General features: G+C 39.3%; 1 protein-coding gene across 1 annotated transcript in view; it reads right to left on the bottom strand.

The window, feature by feature from the left end:
- LOC102300687 (cadherin-7) overlaps positions 1–22,292 on the bottom strand; it is a 108,602-nt gene that overhangs the window by 19,609 nt on the left and 66,701 nt on the right. Inside the window, exons 7-9 of the mRNA XM_005922587.3 lie at positions 21,465–21,601; positions 19,465–19,586; positions 2,014–2,131 (exon numbers count right to left, since the gene is read on the bottom strand). Coding sequence (XP_005922649.1) covers positions 2,014–2,131; positions 19,465–19,586; positions 21,465–21,601 — 377 coding nt within the window. The remainder of the gene's footprint in view (positions 1–2,013; positions 2,132–19,464; positions 19,587–21,464; positions 21,602–22,292) is intronic.

Below are 22,292 nucleotides of genomic sequence, written 5' to 3'. Positions count from 1 at the left end.
CATTCAGTATACTCAACATACTGAATAAGAGGTTAATAGAATATCTCCTCAGAGAACCTTTTTCTATTCAAGCTGTCCTTAGTCTGCTAAGGTGTTACTAAAACAACAAGTACATGATGTAACACATGTCTGCACTCAGAAGGATTACTGTGGCACAACCTGGTTGCTGCTGCTGTTCTTTATACAAACTAACATTGCTGCCTGAGCCGAGCTCCCACACATGTGAGCAAAACACTCGACAAAGGGCCATCACCTCAGAATGCACATCAGCTCAGCACATGCTATGTTTTTCAAAGCAGTGGGAATTCATGTAAGTAAGTAATGATGGAGTCAGACACAGTTCTCACATCTTTAAAAATATATGCAAATTACCACTTAGGCTTTTCTATAAGAACAACTAATTTTCTACATCCACCCACTGTTTTGCTTGTAGGTGGATAACAAATCATTATGACACAAAGACAGTTTTCACCTTGTGTGTTTGATTTAAAGTTATTCCTTGATCCGACACATAGACACCTCACACTAAGTTGAACAAAGTTATAGCAAGACTGAGTTCTCACTCGGATGTGCTCCAGTTACAGAGGAAGTTTGTTTCTGGATTTCGTTTTGATGAACAATTACCAAGAAAAAAAAGTAGAGGGGGCATTGTCACGGCAGAATAATGGTTTCATTTGGCAGTGCTGGGCATGCCGGGGGCCACCAGTTACTCTGTACTATTTTTTTCCCTGAGTCAGATTGCAGAGTGTATTATAGCCAGATACAGGGCAGATATAGGGAGCTGAGTGAGCAATGACTAAAGTGTCAATTGCATTGCTGCCAGGCTCAGTTGGAAGGAATAAACAACAAACAGACCATACCTAACTTGAGCAACACCTTTTACAGACTCTTAAAGGCCAGTAGCAATTATCTCAAGGGATTGTTTTAAAAATGTATCTCCATGAAATAAAGCTAATCTGACTGAACTCTGACAGTAATGTAGAAGCAGTTTAAACCTCTGACTGAGTTCTTCCAAATAACATGTATTCGCTTTTACACAAGTATCGACTACCAATATATATGTACAAACTATTTTTTTAATTTCTCATCAGCATATAAAAATAAGGCTAGGCCACCAGCTGTTCATTCAACATTAGGCTTCATCTGAGCTAATGCGAGTCGCTGAACTCAATATCACTCAATGTTTGTGGTGTTGGTATCTTTTAGAGAAGTGTTTCCCAACCTTTTGGAGCCACAGCACATATTTCACATTTGAAAAATCACACAGCACACCACCAAACAAAAATATCACAAAAAGCATTTTGATAATTTTCCCCTGTGCACGAATTATAGCGGAATTGGTTCGCTTCTGACCACTACTCATGCTAGGGCCTTCATCTGGGTCAGAATTTTCTCCAGGACCCAGGTTATATTGACTATTTTTTTCCCCAAGTATTTATCTATTGCTATTATATGCTGCATTGTCTAACTCACCGCATGACTTTTATGTAATTTCTTCTTCGGTAGAATTAGACCAGAAAAATGATGTTTGACACAAGTCAATAAATTAAAGGTTATCCACATGCTGCATTTTATAGAATCAAATATAATTTTTAGTGTTCGACTATGGACTGGGAAATTCTGCAATGCATAAAAATGCAGAAAGAGACCAATCATGATATAAAAAATAGATCAGTTAAAATATGAAATCTCAAAAATGCTTTTTTGTAAGATAGCAATAGATCATCCACATAAAAGAACTGATCTGCCTCCTTTAGCATCATTTTAAAAACCTTAGATCCTTTTGTTGGCAACATTTTTCAACTATAAATTCTACTTTATATAACTTTAAAGCTTTTTAATACCCTCTAAAACATTTTTAGGGGAAACAAACATCAGTGGGTTTTTTTAAATAATTCTCTACACTTCAGTATAGAAGTATAGACAAACAATGACATGCACACACACAGGAAAACAGTAAAATCATATGAGCTTGAAGATAACATCAAAGAATACCACAAAAGGTTGTCTCACCCTTATTATCTCGCAGAGTGAAGTTAAGGTTACCAGCAGCAGGTCCTGCCAGGGCGAAATAAAAGCGATGACCACTCAAAGGTTCATCCTTATCCACTGCGCTGATTGTCTGGATCACCTGAGGAGAATGTTAACACAAAAAGACATTCGGCATCAGTTAGCTTGCTGAGTTTTATCTGATCTCTCGGGCTAAATAGGCGTTAATCACGGTGTAAAATGCTTAATGTGGGTTTGCAGTTAGTAAGCTCACAATCTCCCTCAACTTGAGGAAAGCATTGTCATCAAGGCTTTTGTATATGCATCACTTTTCACTCTGTCATAAATTTATGTACACGGAGGCATAAATCTTGTTTAAAAGGCCAGGCAACAGTGTGAGTGAACTGGAGAAAACCAACTTGATTCTGATTGATGGAAAGGATTTGTTTTATAATGTTTGGCTGTGGTTTTGTGTCATTTATCTCTTGAAGTACAGTAAGTGCTTATTTGGCAAGAGCTTGGCAACCTCTTAGGGATGAAGTGTTTTCTTTGGGGAAGTGATTTCTCTCAGCAAAACATTGTCCAGAGATTAGTTTTGCAGTCAGTGTAGAGACCACAACACATTTAGTGTGTTCAATTTTAACCCTTTGATGATTCTACAAAGGAAAGAAAATGCTATTTCCAAGTGTCAACTAACCACATGGCCTTAACTGTAGAGATGGCAAATCACAGTAAAAGTGGATCGCTGTCTGACAGTAGAGATATCCAAGTAAAGTAATGGCAAAAACCAAAATATAATGCTTTTTATGAAAGTAATAATAATGTACTATGCATTGTCCAGACCAGGAAAAACATCTGCTTTTATAGAGGTGCTCACAGTTAATCAACTAAGGATGTACTTAGTTGGGGCGACTGTGGCTCAAGAGTTGGGCGTTTGCCTTGTAATTGGAAGGTTGCCGGTTTGAGCCCCGGCTTGGACAGTCTCGGTCGTTGTGTCCTTGGGCAAGACGCTTCACCCGTTGCCTACTGGTGGTGGTCAGAGGGCCCGGTGTCGCCAGTGTCCGGCAGCCTCGCCTCTGTCAGTGCGCCCCAGGGTGGCTGTGGCTACAATGTAGCTGCCATCACCAGTGTGTCAATGTGTGTGTGGATGACTGGATATGTAAAGCACTTTGGGGTCCTTAGGGACTAGTAAAGCGCTACATAAATACAGGCCATTTACCATTTACCCCATACTATGTACTTTAACTATGAAAGTGTGTTGGTAGCACTTTCCTTTAAAACTCATTGCCCCACTAATACCTATGACTATTACTGTTATTATCAAGCTGTAATGTAAAGAAGTGCTAAGAGTAAGTTTATCAGAGCGGAAAGATATTTCTCAATTATACTAATCGAAAGATTTATATGACAAAGCCAGACTCAAAAATTTAAGTAATCCAAAGGCACACGTCTATGCATAAAATAAAAATATATTCTTTGAAGAGGATTCTCTATGATATAATCTTTAAGGACTAAAAATACAATACTTCCTACATTATTTTATCACTGCATATTACAATAAATCTTGACATTCGATGTTTCATCAAAAATCGCAGTTTCTTAAATTTCAGTGGTAACCATCTGTGAAAGACTCTTCTTTTAACTCTGTATTGCAAGATATGTATATTCATTTAAAACCAGTTTAAAGTCATACTGTTGCAAATGCATGTGGTCCTTTGGTCCATTGGATTGACATAGATTGTGGGCTTTAACTATGGGAAAAATTGACATTAAATTTTAGTTAACGCACTTCCGCCATGGGATATTTCAACACATCCTGTTACTGTGTTGTCTGGTTCTGCAAACTACTGTGCATCTTAAAATTTAGGGATTATTTTTTGCTCTCAAATGCAGGTTACAAGTTTTGTTCAACCAACTTTTCAACTCACTTTGAGGATGATCATTATTTCCATTTGCCAATATTGATAAGTGCAATATGCGAAGCTGTAGAGGAAGGAAGCTTTTCCTCTATGTACCCGTGTCTGGCTATGGGAGAGGTTTCTGCTTTAGTTAATAAAGTATTCATCTACTATTTAGGGTTTATCAAGTGTTTAATAAAGAGAAATTGCAAGGTATGAAGAGCAACCGTGTCGTAAAATTGGCTGTATTCATAGCTAAAAGTCAAAATCTCCCTCCGCTGTCAGACTGTGTATCAGTGATATCTGGTAATGACAATATGATGAAAGGAAATATACAGATACGACTGACCAACTCTAATACACACATCCCTCTTATTATATTATCTATCTGACCTGACCTTGGCCACCGCATTAAAAAATGAAGACAATATTAGGTCAGCGCACTGAACTGTTGTATTACTGATGCTCTTCAAAATAAATCCATCCAGCCAAGCATTCCCACTTCATTATTACGAGCATGAAAATAACTCATGATGAAAACTGATGTTGCTTGAGGCAATCCAAGAGAAGCATTCACATCTGTGGGTTAAAAGTGAATACAGTTTGTTTCAGTTTACTTTTTTTGCCTCTGAACCTCAAACTAAACCGAATCTTGCTCCTTCTATTATAGACGACTGTCGAAAACTATAAATAATGCAGGAAATCAGATTACAATTTATTTACACCCACTAGCACATGCTGTAATGATTTTTTTTTTGGTTTTGTTTTTTTTTATTCATACAAACGTGTTATCTGAAAATCAATTTCTTGTTATAGCCCCCCCGCTAAAAAAAAAAAATCAAAGCAAAAAGACAAGGCTTTAATTTCAGCATCTAGTAGCAGAAAGACAATAAAACAAACAAAAAACAAGCAAAAATCTCTCACAGTACACGCTGTACATGAGAAGCACATCAAACGCCGAGACGCCATATGGACGACAAATGATAGCCACCACAACGGCCATCAAAGTGGGTGTTACTGCCGCAGTGTCCTTATAAATTTAGATCAAGCCTCCCGAATCCTTTGTAGGCAATCGAGAAACTCAACCCTGTGACAACTCACACCCGTGGACAGGATCCAAGAGATCCTTAGAAGCAATTCACACTAAATTATCACATCTCCCAGCCCCAAACAGCTCTGAGTTGAAAAAGCAAAATAAGATGAAAAAATTAAAAGAGTGAGGAAGTAGAAAAAAATAAAAACAACCCCAATGATCCATCAGTGCCGAGACATGGATTATCAGTTGTCAGCTGTGATTAAATGCTGCTGGTTACAAGCTGTCAGGTATTAGGGATTTGTGTAGGTGGTAAGCAACATCCTGCCAATTATTAAAACTGGCAGGCGGGGTGAAATACCATGAATGTTTTATTTTTATTTCTTAAAATTAAAATATTTGCATCAGCAAGTATTTAAAAAAGTGTCTCTGTTTGCTGTTTAGTTTTGCAGTGCAAGGGGAATTTATATGGGGAGCAGAAATGCAAAAAGGTTATCTGCTCTAGTTCTCAAGAACATTTGGGATATCTGTATATACAGACAGAAGTGATGTTTGTGTCAGTGGCAGATCAGTGACAGGCAAAATCAACAATTGAGCACCTAAACATGCAGCGTATGCATGCTCGGCTGCATATCGCCAAAGCTGCCACTGATCCTGGGATCATAATAACTCACATGCCTCTCACTCTGTTATGGAAATCTCACATCTGATAGAAACCTTTCTTTGTGGTTCCTACACCGCCGATGAATCCAATACACATTTTGAACCCTTTGATGTCCTTTGAATATTGCGGATGGATTCTGAGCTTATCTCTAGGAAGCTTTCCATTCCTCACGGCTGAGGGAAAGGACTCTAAATCATTCTTAAATCAAACACTTTGTAATGTATAATGCCTTTCATTAATGTGGCTCTGATGCAAGGATGCACTGAACCTTTGGTGGGGAATCCTCAAATGGGTTGAGTAGGAGACAGGAGGAGAGAGGCATGGCTGCGGACATAAATTCTCGCTCAAAGACATTAACAGCTGCAGCCGACTGGTGCCTGTCGCAAGGAACGGCTGAGGAGGCCTATGAATCACCGAATTAAAGGGTTTTTTGAGTTTACACATGGCTGCGTGTCAGACCACACCGGATATTAAAGGACAAAGGTGTCTCTGTTTGTTGCCTTCAAAGGGAAGTAAGAGAATGTGCAGTACACAGAGGAATGTATGCACATTTGTATTGTAAAAGTGGGATGTTACTCAAACTCACTAAATTTTAACCAAATTATCCATAAAATGAACAAAAAAAACCAAACAAAAAACAGAAACAGAAGGAACTCAGATTGAAGAATGACATTTAGAGCCATATGAAAAAGAAAGGTTTTCATAGGAGTCTATTCAGTACTGTGAAAATCTAAGCACATCTAATAAATCAGCAACCTATACCTATAACCTATAACTCTTAGATAGCAGTAACTTAAATGAATCATTTTCTGTAAGTCTTTCACTTTGTTATAGAGGAATTTTGGCCTACAGTTCATTGAGGTTTGTGGACCTTTTTCATGCACAGCTCTCTTCAGGTCACACGACACCATTTCAGTCAGGTTAAACTCTGGAATTTTGTGTGATCCAATTTATGGTGTCTTCTTCTTTTTTAATCAAACTGCTGCACCGACTTCTTTTTTAATTAAATGTTTTCTTTTGTAATCATTTTATTATTTTTCTGTATATTTCTAATATTTTTTCTTCTTATGTATTTCTCGCATGTATTATTTTAAGACAGGCGGGGATTATGGTTCCTCCCCCCTGTCTTTATCGTTAACTGTCTAGTCCAGTTTTACTTGGGCGTCACTTAACCTATTAACCTATTAACCAATAGCAACCTGTTATATGTCAGCTGGTTTATCTATGAAGGTGTGATTGGTTAATTAAATTTTTTTCTGTTTCTTGTCTTTTATTTACACACAAATTGTACTTTGTGTATGACCCTGATGAAGGCCAGAAGCTGAAACGAGTTGGTCAGTTAATAAAGTTGTTCCTCTTTCATTCTAAGAGTTGTTAGAGTTCCTGCGTTGTGAGTTTTTCATCCTCTCCATGCACCATGGAAGTAGGTAAAGCTGTGCCAGAAATTTTTGCTGCGATATGATCCAATTTCAGCCAAGCTGGCTTCATATTTGATTCTAGAATAATTTGTTATACAAGTAGTTCACAGTTGACTGAATGACTGCAAGGTGCCCAGGTCCTGTGTCCTGTAAAACAAGCCCAAATCATCAACCCTCCACCACCTTTTGAGAGAATGACTATATGAAGCTTGTGCTGGAGAACATTTAGATGTCTTTATGTCAATATGCTATGTTTAGTTGTAGATTACAGCCAAACAGCTACACTTTTGTCTGTTTGGAGTTCTTTTTGGAGAGTAGAGGTTTTAGCCTGGAAACATTTCCAAGAAGTGTTTTATTTAATCTTTTTTTTTATAATTAACTTGCCTGTAGATTCTGAAATCTCTCGAGGTGTTTGCAGTTCTTCTGCGTACTGCACAGCCTGACCTTGGGTCGACTGTGTATGATGAGGAACAACCATCGCTTCTCTAAGATAGTTGCTGATGCCTTTCTTCCTTAACATTGTGTTAACACACACACTTGACTGCTGCAGACTAGCAAACTGACAAAACTTCCTCTTTCATAGAGGTGCTCACACTCTCTGATAATCAGTTAATCAAATGCACTTGATTAGCAGCACCTGGCTGCTACTTATCCTCTCAATTCTTAAGGAATAGTGTACTTAAGGGCTGCATAGAGTCCTGTGAACACTTTCTTTTTCACTTGACTGTATATGAGTTTAGTCTACTGTTGCCTTACTATCTTTTTGATCGCTTGGGTGATTGTTGAAATCCCTTCATGCTTTATCTGTATCATAACTAAAAGACTTAGTTACAAAATCTATTGCAATCAGTATTAAATGTACTGAAAACCTTAACAAACAACACAGAAATAAAGTTCCAAGTGGTGAAGAATTAAGGCAAAGCCTGTGGTGTAGAATTTTAAAGAAGTCAAATTTGGAAAGCAGGGAACATCTAATGACACTATCCTGTAAAATTACAGGAAATGTATGATTTAATGTTTCTTGGACCTTAACCAACGCGGGGAAATAAAAAGCCAGATATCTCAGCCGCTGCTTTTGACCTTTTTTTAATCTAATCGACCTTTGGCAATTTTCCCAGTTTTAAAGAAGTGATATACAAAACTGCTGGGGCATTTTAGGAAAACCCTTTAAGGAAAAATCATTTTCACTCCAAAATACATATTGTTTTCGTCCTATTTTAGAGATTTATCTTTACAACAACAAAAACTTTTAGCATATTCAAACTAAAAGGAAAGTGACAGATCTTTTTATTGTGAAGTTGTGTTACTTTGTTTTCATCGGTTGAGAAAGTAACTATAAAGTCAGAAGGCAGCAGCAGTGTCAACAGGAATGGTGACAGCTGACAGCGAACAACACTTCTAATTAAAAGTCTAAGAATAGCATTTTAAACCTATACCTCACTTCACTAAGATGCATGCAGTGAGAACTGATAAGTAAACATCAACTTAAAGACATTATTGCGCAGCCAAACCTTTGACACAAAGGTGTCTGCGTGACAGTTTTGAAAAGTGCTACACAGTTTGTCAGTCTCAGTGACTTCTTTGTGCTCACGTTCCTTGATTTAATTAGAAAATTAGAAAACAAAAATTGTTGACTTTGTGAAACAATAAAGCAAAGATAAATGGTATTTTTAAGTGAGTGGAAAATAAATGTAAGTACTTTTTAAATATCAAATGAAATGTGATCTTAGATCTGAATATGAAAAGAAAATAAGAAATTTGAAATGTTTTATTTAGAGTTATTCTTGGGGGTTTTTTTCTTTGATCAAAGGGACTTATACTTTTGTTTACATATATTATCCACAACAGTACACTGGTACAAAAAAAATTATGCACAGGCTTCAAAATGAGTTTCAGTGTTCAGTCTTTAATCCAAAGCCAAATTCTGGGTTCTGGATATTTTCATTGAAGATTCTACTCTTTGGTGTCTAGTTATTTGAATCCACCCATCCCCAGACATCGCACCACCTGGTTGATTGAGCTGCACCTTCACAGGCCAAATCCTGCCTGTTCACTCAGCACTCGCAACAATTCTACAAATGACACCCCGCCAACTAAAACGCATCTGTTTTCACCGGCGTGCAGTTCAAACAATCAAGATTTAATTCTTCCAAACACCGGAAGTACGTTAGCGAACTACAATGGCCATAATTTACTTCAACTATGACACAAAGCATCTGTGCTCCCTTGAGCTGCTGCATTACTGACTCAGACTTTGACTGGAGACAGGAACATGAAATGTGGCTTCTATAATGAAAAAAGTAATGTTTGGTAAAGTAGCATAACTAGAATGACTGACTATATATATAAAAAAGATGAAGAATCCAAGCAATAATGAGCAAATCACACTTTGACATCAGCGAAGTAAACACTGCACTGCATTTTAAACTCTTCAGGGTCTAGTCTAGTGTTATACTGTCTTTATAGAGTAATTATCAGATTGTGAGTAGGATACGACTGGCTGTACAGCTAAGAGACTTTCATTTAAGCCACCTAAAGCCCTGTTGGCAGATTAGTCATACAATAAGATCAAGACAGCCACTTCAAAGTTGAACCAAGAGTATAAATAAGTATCGCATCAAATAGGTGGCACTCGTTGCCATGGCAATATGACAGCTGTCACCATGGGTTGTGTTGACGAAGGAAGTGGTGGGCCTGCCGCTTTCACACCCCTCGCTCTGCGGCACTCTGCCACGGCTTCCTATGACATAGACGCCCTAAACATCACCCACATGTGACACCCATAACTTTGTTCACTAACAGCACCAGCTCACACATCTCACCCTGCTGTCAGACACACACACACACAGACATACGTACGGATGCCCCACACCCACACATATTGCCAATCAATATCATTCAACAAATGTCATCCTTCAATCCCTTTATTTTTTTTTATGCCGCCGCTCTCATTCTGCATCGACAATCTGAATTGCTCGCTGAGACTCGACTTGTCATAAGCGTGTTTGTTGGCATGATCCTGACAAGTCGAAACTGCTGAGGCTAAAGTCATCTCCTGGTGAGATCTGAGATTAAACTTGCTCCTTGTTCTGTCTTTTTATAGAACAGACAGTTTGCTGCCACACACTAATATTTTCTCTGCCCCTAGCACCTTGGCATATCTGTTTTCATCTCTCACCTTGATGCAACTCCCATAATAAACTGATAATTTGAGCGATGACTAGAGGTGCGAAGACACTTTTTTATTGATGTGAGGCAGTATAGTAATTAGGGAATGGTAAAAAAAAAAAAAAAAAACTTGAAAAAATAATGGCACATACAGATATATGGCCAGACTTCAAACCAGGATATAAATTTGTATGTAAATACATGTCTTATTGGACAACATTAAGTATCTTCACTGACTATTCATTGTTTAAGTTAGGAGATATTCACACACACACACTGGAACTACAGCTTGCTATGTTGTAAGAAAACAAGAAGTAGTCTGAGAGGAAACCTTGGGGCTGGAAAATAAAGCCAACTGGGAACTACCAAAAGTGCACTTCATTAAACGGCTTTGAAGAAGACTCCAGCAGCAAGGTAAACCACACAGTTGCTGCAGTTGAAATACCCACATTTAAAGCACACATAAATATGTTTACAGCCTCCTCAATAAAAATGTATCTTCACATTACCAAAACTTGCATCCATCCATCCATCCATCCATCCACCGTCTTAACTCTTAACTCCAGTTCAGTGTTGCAGGGAGCCTGGAGTCTAGCTCTCTAAACCCTGATTACTCATGTTAACATTCACACATAGGGCCAATTTAGAATCATCAAGTTACCAAACATGTAAATCTTTGGACTGTGGAAGGAAGCTGGTGTACCCTGAGTAAAGCCACGCCAGCACGGAGAAGACATGCAAACTCCACAGACCTGGGAACCTCTTTATCTGACAGGTGATCACGGTCAGCTGTAACAGCTAGCTGTCTTCTAGTAAATAATGTAAGACACTGATTTTCATGACATTATATGATAAACAGAATAGGTTCAGTGGGGCTATGCTCTAGTTTTGGTAAATACAATTGCATTGCATTTTTTTGTATGTTACATTAGCTGCTATTTGCACCCAGGTGATGCAGCCTTACAGTCTGTTGATGCATCTTGATAAACAAGCTAGCTAGTGTTAGCTGAACACTTAGCATGCCTGTCTTTCTTCCAAATATCATTACACCCAGCTCCAAAGTGTCATTCAGAATGCTAAAATTGCAAGGCTTTACAAACCAGATGCTATGGTTGCTACATTCATTTTATATACAGTCAAGGCAGTTCATCTGTTGCTGTTAGGTTTCCTGTGGATGGAAAGACAGGTATAACTATTGGATTACTTTGCAGGAACCTAAGTTTTTTTGTTTTTGTTTGTTTTTTTTGGTTGGTTTTCAGTTTTGGTGTTTTGGTGGTTTTTTTTGGGGGGGGGGGGTCAGTAAATTCTAAGCTAAATGAGACATATGTGATAAGAATATCCTTAAAAGGTGAACATCACAGCAAATTTAAAAATCAGTGTATTACCTTGTGTTGACATTTGACTGAAAGCTCAGAAGGAGCACAAAGTTTGATGCAAATTTGGCAGAAGTAGCCAATTAGGGGTTTTGTATCTTAATTTAGCCTCACAGCCTCATAAAAACACATTTTCAAACGTCAGCATGCACCAGCTACTTCAGCAGTGTTTGTATCTCACTGCTTTCTTTTCAACTCTTTTACCTTGCAGTTTGAAAACCTCAGTTCATGACTACCCAACATTCCCAAATCCCTCAGGGACGCTACAGGACTGCAGGGAGGGGCAGGGAGCAGATTGGGGGCAGCTGAATGCCAAGTCCACTCATGTATGTAATAGTTACACTGAAGTGATTGTACAACGTGACCCCCCACTCCTCCGTCCCTGCTGCCCTGCCCCTTCCACATCATCATAATATCAATTAATATTATGGCAGAAGACAGACGCACCGTTGATCCGTAACAAGTGGCATCTCTGGAGAGAACCAGTGCCACGAGACGGCCTTAATTAGGCCTGAAAAATGGCAGCTTATTCCATCCCTGCACTCCCTCTTAATCTGTGCTACAGAGCCACAGAGTCAACCCTGGCCCCAACTGGCAACTATTATTATTTCATCTTTGTCACAGCTGTGAATAAGCCAATGGGCGTGACAGCCAGTGGGCGGCGTGAGATTTTTAACAATGCTTTACAGGAAAAGCAGACACAGTTAGTACTGCCAGTGGTTCACTGCTACAGCCAGACATATAGTACACAACAGGGGCATTTTGATTAATAAGGAATCAGGGAGGTGGTGGAGCACGTATCTGACAGGTTATGAGTCCACCTAGTCCGTCTAGTAACAGACAGCAGACATCTCGTTGTAATTCAAACTGTGTTTTCACATTCAAATGTCAGCGTCTCTCCTTCCCTTTGCTCTGTATTTTTGGGTGTAAATTTCATCATGAAATTTCCATTTTTTTGTGCCCTCATTATTCAGTCTGAAGGTGCATTCCCATTGGTACACTTCAGTCTTGCCCAAGAGAGGGCTTCAATGGGACTGAATAAAATTGGAATTAGCAGATAATTAAAAAAATGTAAGAAAACAAGCACTTCCTGTCTGTAGTAGTCATTCACTCCTACGACAAGGTTAAAGAAAGTACAAGAAGCACGTTTCTCATCTAAATTTATCCCATGTGAAAGACGTGAGGTGAGCGCAGCATGCAAAGATTTGTGATTCCTCAAGATGTGACAAAGACAATCATGGCAATTGCTATGGCAGTTACATTACTGAAAGCACAGGTTTATTTTTACAGACAAAATACTGCACGGGATGTGACATGTCAATATGTGGCTCTCAAGTATTTCCAAATGATATATAAGAAATTATGGGAGAAAACGCTAATCAAAAATGTTAACACGTAAACTACATGTAAACGTCACACAGTTTAAAAAGGTTCGGTAACAGAGCTCTAAATAGGAAAGTTACAGTCTGTATTTACTGGATTCACTGTAGAGGTAATATGTTTGTAACATGTATAGTTAGTAAATTGTAATATATGTTTGCTGGCTGAAATATTGTGAAATATTTTTTGATAACTTTCTCTTTTTAATACAGATTACTACCAGCAAAGAGCCTCTTGACTAAATGTAGCTAACTCTCATGTGATGACATTTTAGTGGTCCCATGTCAGGGGGCCACTGTTCTCAGTTTTGTACATTAAAAAACCTTAGAACTAAAAATCACGCTCAAAATATTAGTGCTGTCAGTAGCTGGGCGATAGAACGATAACGATATGTATCGCAATATAACTTTCACTCGATAGAGAAATTAAGCTATCGCGATAGACCTCGCCGCTCTTGTCCTCAAAAAAAAAAAAAAAAAAAAAAAAAAAGAAAAGGTCAGCCAATCCAAATTAAGTAGCGCAGAGCCGAACCAATCACAGCCGCAGCGTCACGTCGCGTGACTTGTTACGTACAGCACAAGTGCCAAGCCGCACGTGTGTTTGTTTGGGAAGCAGCCAGCGGGTAATGGAGCCAGCGCGTAATGGAGGAAATGAGTGTGCCGACTAGAAAAATCAACCGAGCGTGACCGAAGAGAAAACAGATGACGGTTCCAACGCCGGAGAGATTGTCGAACGGAAGAGCCATAGAAGTTCCGTAGGGTGAAGGTATTTCGGCTATTTCAAGTCTGACAAAAAACAGAGTAGCGTGCACTGTAAATTGTGCCGAAAGCAAGTCTGGAAATACAATAAACTGGTGCATGCGTCACACTGTGCGCCACGTTATTGTTTCGGTGAAATGAATTTCTACAATACTGTTAATTCTACTCTCTGCAGTGTTTAAATGCTTACATATACACACATTTACTGTCCCTCCACACATACGACTCGGTTCTGCTTCTATGCCCCAGCTTTGTTTACTTTTTCCCACCGAGGCTTCTAGACTTCTGATTGGCCAACATTTCTGCACGGTTAGGAATCTAGCGCCACCTGCTGCTTTGGCATGTTCATAGCAGCGTTTTCCTTCATTTCTGCCTTTATGTCTTTATGTGTGGACGGGATTATTTTTTAAAACGAAAACGGAAAATCTCCGTTTTCAAAAATACCCGTGTACGTGTGGACGTAGCCTCAGTCTCTGACTGGAAGCGCTAATTCGTCATTCGGCTTTTGTCAGACTAAAGTAACTGTTAAAACTGTTTGAAAAGCTCAGCTATACAACAAGGAGAGATTGAGAATTTCCTTTTAGTTCTCAGTTTATTTGATATTGACAAAAGTTAGTCAGTTTTGTCTGTTCTTCTGTAAAACAAACTAAGATTTATTTTTAGAATTAATATTTTGTTTCTAAGTGGAACTGACAATTTAGTCTGTTTTGTTTGTTCTATTTTGAAACTTAAATGCTTTAGTGGCTGCCTTTTGTGTAGTTTGCAATATTTGCCTTTATTTATCTGAAAAAGTCTCATGTTCCTTAAGTACATCTACCCTGTTGAACTTATTATGGGAAATAAATATTTAAATAAAAACAAGCTGCTGATTATTTCACATTTTACTTGTGAGCAACGGCACATTTAAATCTTACAAATATAGTTATTTGGCTTATATCGTGATAGATATCGTTATCGCCTGAAATGAAAAAAACATATCGTGATATGAAAAAATCTCATATCGCCCAGCTCTAGCTGTCAGCGTTAATAAGTTATGGTAAGTTATGGTAAAGCCATAACTGCATTAACGCGGAAAATCTCCGTTAACGAGTAACCGCGGATCGCCCTGGATGGCTGGATGGCGTCAACACGTTAACGAGCTAAAGGCGCTAACGTGTTGATGCTGTGCAGCTCCACACACAAGGTGATCCGCGGTAACTCGTTAACTCGAAGATTTGTCGCGTTAATGCCATTTAAATAAGGTTAACACTGACAGCTCTATAAAATATGTAAAATCAAAGATTTATTCAAATAATTAATCATTAAGAAAAATATGCTTCAGCTAAACTAAATATATACAAATCAAACATATTTAATATGATCAGATTTAATTGCAATAATTTTTTTTAAATTTTTTTACAGATTTACATGTATTCAAATTACTTAAACTCAACATTTTAGACACACATATTTGTCATTGTCAGTAAACAAACTCAGGATCCTGTGGGGGATGGGGGCTGCATGGATGTAAAGGTTCACCGATGGACTCTGAAGTTAATGGGGAGCCAGTGCAACTAAATTAGCAACGATGTGACATGCGAGTACTTGGAAAACTCAGCCAGAAGGCTCGCAGCGGTGTTTTGAACAACCTGCTGATGTTCAAAGGAAGCTTTGTTAAGACAAGCGAACAATGAATTACAATAATCCAGACGTGATGAAATAAAGGTGTGACTAACAATCTCCAATTCAGAGCGTGACACAGTGGAACTCCACTTGGCAACATTTCCTAAGTGATAAAACCGAGAGCAAACCAGAGAATTCACTGAATAAACGGGCTGTTGCTATAAATGTAACCTCCTCCGGAACATTAATTTACAGAGACAGACAACACATTGCACAGAGGTCACATCAATTTATTTTGCCTCTTTATTTTATGTGTATTTAAAAAGAAATCAAAGAAATTGTAGCTATGATGGCTGCAATGCTACATTAAAAAAATGTCTACCTGTGACTATAAATCACATATTTAACTTTTGGAAAGTAAGAAATTCAATGTGAAACAACAGCTAGATGGTCCTTTATAATGTGGAAACCTTATATACACTGTGAATAACGAGGATTTTCTTGTGATCTGATTGTCTTCTGACTAAACTAATAGGAAATGAAGAGCAGCACGCTTTTACTTTCCCCAGAAAAACAGTGCTTTCATTGTGTCTTTCCATCAACACCCTTCTTATTCATTACCTTTTTTTTTCCAGTGGAGATTTATTCCTACAGAGAGTACCATCAGTCTTTCGGAGCCCCTCTCTTTGGAAATGGCTTGTCTTATTGCGAACTGATGGACATTTAGATCTTTAAAGATGCTCTGGAGTCTTTTCCAGCTTTCGTGATTTGCGATTGAGGCATGGCTCACAACAACCAATCTTTCATGAGAAGAACACACTTTATGAGTGCAGACTTCGGATGCCTTTAATTATCAACCCATCAGCCCACACTTCCAATCTCATCACAACACCTGGCTCCAAGTGTTGTTTTGTTAGCAAAGGCGGTTTGCTTACCTTTTCAAGCCTAGACTGGGAATGACTGTCTGGGCTCGCCTGGGAATTGTGTGTAGTTAGTTTAGTTCGCTTTTTTTCCTTGTTTCTTTGGTCAATTGTGATTTATGATGATCAGAGCGCATTTTACAATTAGCAAGTATAAATCCACACGGTTCACAAAACATTTTCTCAAAAGTGTTTAGATAAGAAGATAAAAGATATGTTAGGTGAGTTTAATTGTGAAATATATTCTAGACATTTAACGCCTATTTGTTTTGTGTTCCTTTGTCTTCCTTCTTTTGAGGTGATGTGATGAGTCACAGCTCCTAACTTGTAAATTGAGGAGCTAATTAAATCCTTGAATGTAGCTATTTGTGTAAAAATATGAAATCACGTGCATACTTCAGGTACTTAGCGCTGGGCTGACAGTATTTCACTTCAGTTGAGTAAAATCCAAACACATTTCCACACACAACCATACATACTCACTACTTTGTGTTGTAAGTGTCTTAACTATTATAAGGTTAAAACCAGCTCCAAGCTAAAGTAGCTCATTTTAACTGCACCATTTTATGACTGTGCAGTCATAATTTGAATGCATCGCTTCAACTCGCTGGATGGACAGGGACCAAGGCCTCAGTCACCACCAGCTCCTCACTTTACAGCAAAGAAGCTTCTAGCTACACCTAGGGGGGAACCACGCAGCTCAGCTATCGCTGGCATTGAGTAAGCAATCTGTCTGCTTCAGCTGAGTAATTACAGATTTGCAGCACCTTTTCCTGCTGATGATGCTGTCATGGGCAATGGCTGTTGCTGTGTCCTGCAGGCTGGTATGATTGTTGGAGAATGACTTTGTTTCAGTCTCTGTGCCATAATTTATAAGGTGCTAGTGGGAAGAAGTTTACAAATTATCTCCTGAATTTAAAAGTTGAAATATCGACGAGTGAGAGATGGTTGCTTTATGTTGCGCTAACTTTAATATCGCAGAGGAACAACAATCGTCTGAGGATAAGTGGCGGGATCATTAACCAAAAATAGACATTCAGCTCTGGTAGAATGCATTTTTCAATAATGATGTCAACTAATATAGAGGCAGTGTTTATTCCTGCAAATGCTAAGCCTTACAGCTACAGTGTGATGAATTACATTAAATTGAGTAATATCTTAAAATACCTCAAGGTTGGCTGAATTGTGTATACTGAACTCCACTTAGTTAGTTGTGATTAAAAAAAGATACAAGCTCAAAAAATGCCTAAAAAAGACCAACATGGCAGCATAATGAGAAATTTGAAAATTCACTTTAACACTCATCCTGGGATCTGGACAAACCCTGGAGGTGTATTAAGTCATATCTCACAGGAGTTTTCTTCCATCGCTCCCATTTTTTAGGTCTGCCTAATGATGTTATCATTGTTGTGACATCAGATTCAGCGGACTCTGGATCTGGTCTTTGACCTTTACAGATGATGCGGTTCTCTTGGCCTCCAGCTTTCACTGGGGTGGTTTGCACCTGAATGTGAAGCAGCTGGGATGAGAAGGAGCACCTTCAAATCTGAGGCCGTGGTTCTCAGCCAGAAGAGTGCCCACTCTGTGTCAGGGATGGGGTTACTTCTCCAAGTGGAGGAGTTCAAGTATGTTGCAGTCTTGTGAGGGAAGAGTAGAGTGGGAGATTGGCAGATTGGTGTGGATGCTGAAGAGAGAGGTGAGTGTCAGTTTAAAGCTGTCGATCTACGTTGCCACCCTCACCTATGGTCACGAGCTGTGGTGACGGAAGGAATGAGATCACTGATACAAGTGGCGGAAATGAATTTCCTCTGAATGCTGTCTAGGCTCTCCCTTTAGAGATTGAGAGTGGAGCCGCTACTCTTCTACATCGAAAGGATCCAGCAGAGGTGGCGAAGGCATCTGATCAGGATGCCTTTGAGATGCCACCAAAGAGACGTCACCCTTTCAGAAATGACAACTTTGGGCTGCCTTTATTGTTTTTTTTATTTCTATTATTTTATATTTATTCCGATTGCTTTTCTCATATAAAGCCAACAAAAGTGATGTTTACTTAAAACTACTGAGAATAAAAGGATGATAAATAAGTATTTAGTAATAATGTGGATTGTACTTCAGATAACATCGGCAAGTGCATGTGTTAAAGACACGTTTTTCATTTTACAAAACTGCAAATTAGTTGTAACTCTGCAGTAATAAGATTAATTCCATTTTTTATCTTTAGATGCCCTTAATTACATAACTAATAACGCTCTGAGAAGAAACAAGTTTTGCCATTATTAGTGTTTTGCTATTATATTTGCTAAGAGCAAATATAATAGCAGTTCCCCAGAGACTTCAGCCGGTAATCCATGTATGTTAAATATGTCGGTCAGATGAGGGTTAGTCTCTGGAACCTCGATGGAAAATGAGCCGCTCCGTGCATATAAAACAAATACACACAGAGAAAATGTAGTCTTTCACTTTTTGCAAATGAAATCATTTGCTATTTCTGCTCACCCTCCTGTGAGCCTGGTGACAAACAACTCCCAAATATGAATGCAAATAACATATTTAAAAGGGCCTAATGGCCATTCCCAATATAATGCATCATTCTGATCAATTGTACTTATTCAAGTCTACACGCCTCTTTTACCCTTCGCCTCTGATTGTATTTTCCAAATGCCAAGAGCAGATGAATCGCCGCCACTGACACACAAGTCATTTAGCAACAATGAGGCCAAATGCTAAAAGCAGCGAAAAAAATCAGCTTCTCCTCCTCCTCCTCTTCCTAAAATCTCTCTAGTTACCTTCCGACCATATTGTGTTGCATTTTCTACATCACTGCCCTGCATGGCGACCATCTAATTACGCAGGACTTCAGAATGGAAAATCAGACCGACGCCGAACACTACTCCATCCCAGCATGAGCCATTGCATTAGGTTGTTAAGACCACAGGCATAGTGCACTGTCATTAATTTAGCTGCCTTTGACAGTATTGAATGCGAGTAACATCTCTAATGAACGATAAGAACTACAATACCTGCTATTAAATCTTAAGGATGTGTCTCATACTAATGATGCTGTCTCCCTGGAGTGACCTCGAGCTGTGAAGTGGATAGTGCATGCACACAGTGGACTTGTTTTGAGGAACAAAAGAGAAAGGGTTTTAATGGCTTTGAGAGTCAGCGGGCTGTCTTTGTGAGTCAAACTTCAAGCAAGTAAGGAGAGAGAAAAAAAGGAAAGGAAGCAAGACCGACTGCGGAGATGTTTCTGGGTCTTACCTGTCCTGGTATGGCATTTTCACAAAGCAGTGTTTCATAGTCGATGGCAAAAACCGGAGCGTTATCATTTATGTCCTGCACTGTGATCAAAGTGATGCCTTTTCCGATTTGGGTTGGGTCATCTGAAAGGGAAAGAGAGAAGAGAGTCTGTCAAACTTTCTTTAAAGCACTTTGATTCTGCCTTAACTTTGCACTGGGCCAAATTATGGAATATTGATCTTTCTCATGTGTTATAATTAATCACAAAGGAGGTGGAGGGAGGGGAAAAAAAGTGCTGCTGTAATGAAATATGCAGTCTGCTTCAAACAGCTGGCGTTCTTGCCCTCTCTGCTGCGGATCAGCCGCAGTGATTAGACTCGGTGCTGGCTTGTTGTTTGCGTGTGCGAATGAGCCATCTCGCACGGAGGGCTTCACGCCTCTGTCCGCCTGATACACACTGATGGCTAAATGGCTGTGTCTGAGTGCAAGATGATGATTTAGCCTGGTGGTGCCACGGTGCCGGCCAGAGATGACGCCGTGACATTCGGGCCGGCTGATTTGATGGTGATAAAAAGGACGTGCGGAGCCTCAGGCCACAGACTTGTTGTCATTGGCGTGGTCTGGCCAGAGTGGATGAGATGTGAGTGACTGCAGCTCGAGTGCACAACATCCCTCAACCACAGAGTCCCTGCACCCTCTTCAGTAACAAAGAACCCATTTACTATAAATACTGTCATAAGGCAGGACAGTAGATTTTGTTGCCAGTCCATGAACTCGAAGATGTTTTCAGCTGAAAACAGCGCCCAAGTGTCACTATGTGTCAGAAGTCAGTGCCTCATGCATGAGGGACTGTTGTGACATTTCATATGGCTATTATTATATGCTGCTTTCTTTTTGTTGCTATATCAGGCAAGCACTCACACTCGGGATTCAACCAAGTGGCGCATCTGTGTGCTGTTAGATGTAAATAAAAACACATCTTTGAAGCAAAGATGGATAAAAAGGCTTTGAGAAAAAGAAAAGAAAAGAAGACCTTTTTCACGCAGTGTTCGATCTGAAGATGTGAAAGCAAAAGAAGTGCTGGGCTGACAGGCTGGTTGTCTTTTTAACTTATACCGATGTGACGCAGCTGTTTGGCGTGCTCAGTGGATAGCGTGCTTATGATTGCTGTCCATTGTGCGGAATGATAGGAATGCAATGTGGGAAAAAGAAGAAGGAACAAAAAAAGGGGTTTATGTCCTTGGAGCCATTGACAGACGAACAAAAAAGGCACACGGCACTTCTTCACATCACATTAACATTGTTCACCCGTGGGCGAGATCACCCGCCCTTAGTCAGCATCTCGTCCCCATGGCTCAGGGAGACATGGAGGTCAGAATGACCCTCCCGTATGTGAATTAACATTCCCCGACAGCTCCGCAACAACCCCAACAACACCACACTGCATTGTCCAAAGCACAGACAGCTTACAGAGTGGATAACAGGCCAGAAAGGATCTAAAGCTTCATGTATATTGCAAGCCAGCTACAGTATTGCAGTATATCTTAGGAAAAATGCATCCTGCTGATATAACCCTTTTGAGGACTTGGATAACTTACTTGCTCACAAGAGAAACTGTGTACATAAAAAAGTGATGCTCTCTGAGGTAATGTTGTCTCCCCTCCAGTAAGGAGCAGAACAGACCTGGTTTTAGGGCTTAAACTCTGATAGTATGCACAACGGGCTTCTCTCTTCACAGTCCACAAAGGACCTGCTAGCTGTGAGTGAAGGTTTTTTTTTTTAACCCTGTAAACTAGAGTAGGTATTTCTTGGTTGATTAACCAGCAGACAAGCTATCTAGCTCAGTCACTCGTGGGTTTTTACTTTTGGACACACAATAGAAGACATCCCTAACAGAATCCAGCGCCAGCATGTGGTTCACAATGTTGATATTAGAGCTGATGAAGTACTATTTATAGGATGAATAAAGCAATAGTGGACTACATAGTAGTTTTGAAAGTTTTTCCCACAAGGAAACTTACGGCTCTCGATGGCAAAGATGGTGAGGTTGTGGACCGAGTTTGCTTCTCGGTCCAGAAGTTTGGCTGTGCTGATGACCCCACTTAGGGCATCCACATTAAAGAAGCGCTCCAAGTCTGTGTTCCTGTCAATGGAGTACCTGGGCACACAACAGTACACAAAGCGCACATACACACTTTTAGAAATTGCTTTTGGATAGTGGTATTGATTTGACATTTTAGAGTTTCTTCTACTTGTAAGGAAAGATTATGATCATGTTTTTTCCCCATCAGCAGTAAGAGCTGCATTCGGTTTCATATATAAATACATACATTATCTTCACACTTTATAGAAGACATATGATGTTGTCCAAGCTGTCTCTAAATATTACAACTAATGAGTACAGTCCATAGATTGGATTAGATTCAGAAACGTGGAAGCAATTTGGAACTTTATATCACGAGCAAAACAAAAGCACATTAAATATTGATAAGCTTGAAGACTGCCTACTTGTCCCTCAGCACTCAGCGCTGATCAAACCTTTTCAATACAATGCAACTCATATTTCTAGAGAAAATTGCATCTTCAATTAGCGTACATCCAAAGGGTATTATTGCAATGTAATTTGACTCTTGTGGCTGCATTAGTTCCACAATAATTTTAATTTCAACAGTTGTAGTGAAATATATTGCAGATGCTGATAGCAGTCACAGGAGTAAAAAGAGGCAATTTACAGCTACAATGGTGCAGTAATTTGATTTTCTGATTAAGATTGCTAACAATCTGAACAGACAAAGCTTGAATCCCATACAATATTCATTCAATTAATGCAAAACAGGAAGGGGGGGGGG

This window comes from Haplochromis burtoni, unplaced genomic scaffold (genome assembly GCF_018398535.1).
Source record: "Haplochromis burtoni strain Fernald_Lab_line unplaced genomic scaffold, NCSU_Asbu1 Contig_58, whole genome shotgun sequence".
In the NCBI taxonomy this organism is placed as follows: domain Eukaryota; kingdom Metazoa; phylum Chordata; class Actinopteri; order Cichliformes; family Cichlidae; genus Haplochromis; species Haplochromis burtoni.
The sequence above is the reverse complement of the archived record's forward strand: the minus strand, read 5'-3'. Positions and strand labels throughout refer to the sequence as shown.